The following is a 3,654-nucleotide window of genomic DNA, read 5'->3' as shown; positions in this document are numbered from 1 at the left end:
AAAATAAAATAAAACATATTACGTAAAAAATAGAGCGCCACCGGCTGCGGAATCCGATGACTCCTCACTATGCGTGCGGTTTCTAAAATAACCGCCTTTTGAATCGGGCCCTTAATTCAACTGTCTAGCGAGAGCTTCTTGAGGTGTTGATCGAAGCTCTTCGCTATTAGCCCATGTACCGAAACGACTATCGGAATAATGGTAGTCGATTTCATACGCCACATGGCGGTAATCTCGTGAGCCAAATCCAAATAGTTTATTACTAAAATCAAATAATAACTTAATAATACAGTGGGATAAAAAATAGGTTTCCCAGGTATACATATCTTTGTTGGCTTGATTTAGAAACTTAAGAAATAGGTCAATACTTAAAATTAAAACCCACAATCGCTTTCACTACAGACGTACGTTAACTGATAAGCCATTTACTGTTGCGATAATACCAAATACAGATAAGATACTAAACATTGTCGTCCGCCATTTTGTGTTCAAATGTATAAAGGTGAATCAGTGTTGAAGAAAAGCTTCGAATTATAATTACCAAATTAGTGTTTTATAAAGTGTTATGTTTTAATCCCTTGAAGAAGGCAAAAGGTTAAGTTTGGTTTTAGTTTTTTATTGTTGTAATGTGCTAGTTTCTTATCAATTTGTTTAATTAAGATAATACAAATTACATCTGTAGTAAAAATAATTACATAGTTACTTTACACTCGTTCCATTGCTGTGGCTTTGTTTTCTAGTGGCTATAGGTTTTTGAATACATTTTGTCTTTCAAAATATGACTGAAGACGTAATCGAACAAAATTTTAATTTATAAACAAAGTGTAATTAAGAATCTTTCGTGACAGCATGAAAAACATAAAAAAAATAATTGACTGCGAACTTCAGGTATAAATCAGAAACAAATGGAATTATATAAGACTAGCTGTTGCTTGCGACTTTGTCCAAGTGAAATGTATAAATTTACCATATGTTATTCTGCGATAACGCTGCTTTTTAATGGTGAAAGAATTTTTGAAATCGGCCCAGTACTTTTTGCGTTATTTCAATACATACATAAATACAAATCTTTCCTCTTTATAATATTAGTATAGATAGAACATTCTTAATGCTTTACCTTGCATCGATCACAAGATAATAATATAATCTTGTAATTTGTAAAGATATTAGATAGTTTAAACATAATCGCCTTGTTCAAAAATAAACATGGAGGCTATCTTTATAGTTTTTTATATTAACTAATGTTTGATGCATTGAGAAATGCTTTATAAACCCACGCAACCGAATAGTTATTTTACATTATAACCGTATGATCCATTGGTTTATTTTAAGTAATAAGAACTATATTATTAAATGCTCGTCGTAACAGGAAATAATTATTAGACTAATCCGTATAGGGAAATAACTACATACTGTTTTAAATAGGTGCCGATATGTCTTAGTCATAGATAATGTAATGTACTTGCAGGTGAAATGGACGGCCGACTCATATCGTGGTTGGCTTGCGCCTTGTTACTGATTGCTGTCAGTTCCGCGGAAAGTGAGTAATACCAACCTACATTAGTTTGATCCGGAATTACGAGATTTAAAACAAACTCGGGCATTTTACAAAGAAAAACTGTATTTACTTAATTATTTTAATTCATTCATTATAATTTTTCAATACATTCTTTAATTATGGTATTAGTCAGCAATTAGTTACGCTACAGGTAACGCCATCTAACGACGAGAAGCTTAATTACAAACACTATTACAGATGCTACCACTGTAGCTCCCTCTACAACCCTGAACCCAGCTTTGAATGAAACTGGAATCTGCAGAAAATGTAGTTGCAAGGAAAACAAAGTGGATTGCTTCGATTTAAGTATTACCGAGTTTTTCTCCTTACAAGAGTGGAATGGTGAGTTGAGTTGCTAATAACTTTAACAAAAAAGTTTAAAAATAGTCCGCTAGATGGCAATAAAAGTAACTTTTAAGATAATTACACAAGAATTACGCATTCATTATATTTAAATCCTTTTCAAGCTTTTTCGATTCGGCATTTTCGGTAATTTACAACGTTTAGTTACATTTTTATATTAACTTTTCACTGAACACTGAAATAACTGGTTTAAAAACTCCACTTCTTTACGTAAAATTACAGATTTGAAAGGCTTGAAGCCTACAATCGTGGATTTGAGCGAGAACCTCATAACCAACGTGACAGTGATCGGTGACCTGCCAATACAGGTCCTCAACCTGTCACGATGCTCCATAGAGTTCATAGAGAGTGGTAGCTTCAGGGATCTGCAGGAGATGACCACATTAGACCTTAGCCACAATAAGCTGACCTCTAGACTCAGTCCACATGCTTTCGAGGTAAGATAGTAAGCCAAATATAACTTCTTCAAATTTGAGATAGTTGCTAAATTCTTTACAAAACTATAGATCATAGTCAATTACACGCTAGCCCCGATCGGGGAGGTTCTTTAAAATATTTCACCAAATTTCTAAACAGCATTGGTGGAAGCGCTTAAATTCATTACGCCTATAAAAAGTATTTAATGGACAACCATTTGGCACAACTGATCTTAAATTCGCTATACGTACGGATAAAAAGTGTCAAATTTACTCAAATAATGTATATAATTACTGCGTTGCAGGGTCGCTTCTCCCCCGAGGAGTACGAGCCACTAGCAGCAATGCGCAAGCTGAGCCTGGCGCACAACGAACTGCACTCGTTGCATCAGGACCTGTTCGAGCACCTGCCGGAGCTGACCGAGCTCGACCTCAGCGGCAATCCGCTCGCCACCATCGACCACGTCACACTCATTGCTATCTCCAGCTTGCCTATGCTTAAGGTACTTACCGAAACGGCAGTACAGAATTACTAATAATTTTAGAAGTAACATTTACCTTCTTTTATAATAAAGAAGTAATGGAAAGGGTAAAAAGGAAGAGTACAGACGTGAAGGGATAGGAAGATGAATAGTATTGTATATCTGTGTTAATTGGTAGCGACAGACGGCGACATCGGTAGAGGTAGACCTAGAAAGAGATGGATGGATTGCGTGAAAGGTGACATGATCAAGAAGGGAGTAATGACAGATGACGGATGATAGAGTTATTTGAAGGACAAAAACCTGTTGTGCCAACCCTACGGGAGTATGATAAATCAGAAGTTGTTAAATTGGTACCGACAGAATCTATCACGATAGCGTCTTTAGACTAGAGTTTGTCGTATAATAGTATACTGTATGTACCAGGTGTTGCGCATGCGCAGCTGCCAGCTGACAGAGATCCCGGACAAGTTCCTGCACACGCCACGCTACTTGGAGCGGCTCGACCTCAGCGACAACCTGCTGACCGCAGTACCCCAGGAGCTGGAAGAGACCAAAAACCTGCTCTATCTCAACCTCAACCAGAACCCAATTGTTAAGCTGGATATGACATCGGAGGATTATCCGTAAGGAATCTTACAAAATAAATCCATATGCATGTGTGTTTTTTACAGTTTACAGCATAAAGGGCTGGACACCTCTCGATTAAATTTAGCACAGATGTAGAGCAAGTCTGCAAAAACATTTAGCGTGCGTTCGCACGGGCAGACTTTATACGCCGCGGTAAAGTTCAAGGTCAGCAGACTTTTTACGCCCACGAGATAGGTGTTCGTAC

General features: G+C 37.0%; 1 protein-coding gene across 1 annotated transcript in view; it reads left to right on the top strand.

Moving 5' to 3' along the window:
- The first annotated feature begins 473 nt into the window (after positions 1-473).
- LOC106107267 (leucine-rich repeat neuronal protein 3-like) overlaps positions 474-3,654 on the top strand; it is a 10,891-nt gene continuing 7,710 nt past the window's right edge. Inside the window, exons 1-6 of the mRNA XM_013288047.1 lie at positions 474-594; positions 1,469-1,540; positions 1,757-1,900; positions 2,144-2,358; positions 2,643-2,840; positions 3,246-3,445. Coding sequence (XP_013143501.1) covers positions 1,474-1,540; positions 1,757-1,900; positions 2,144-2,358; positions 2,643-2,840; positions 3,246-3,445 — 824 coding nt within the window. The 5' untranslated portion in view covers positions 474-594; positions 1,469-1,473. The remainder of the gene's footprint in view (positions 595-1,468; positions 1,541-1,756; positions 1,901-2,143; positions 2,359-2,642; positions 2,841-3,245; positions 3,446-3,654) is intronic.

The sequence above is a fragment of the Papilio polytes genome, unplaced genomic scaffold (genome assembly GCF_000836215.1).
Source record: "Papilio polytes unplaced genomic scaffold, Ppol_1.0 DF822067.1, whole genome shotgun sequence".
In the NCBI taxonomy this organism is placed as follows: domain Eukaryota; kingdom Metazoa; phylum Arthropoda; class Insecta; order Lepidoptera; family Papilionidae; genus Papilio; species Papilio polytes.
The sequence above is the reverse complement of the archived record's forward strand: the minus strand, read 5'-3'. Positions and strand labels throughout refer to the sequence as shown.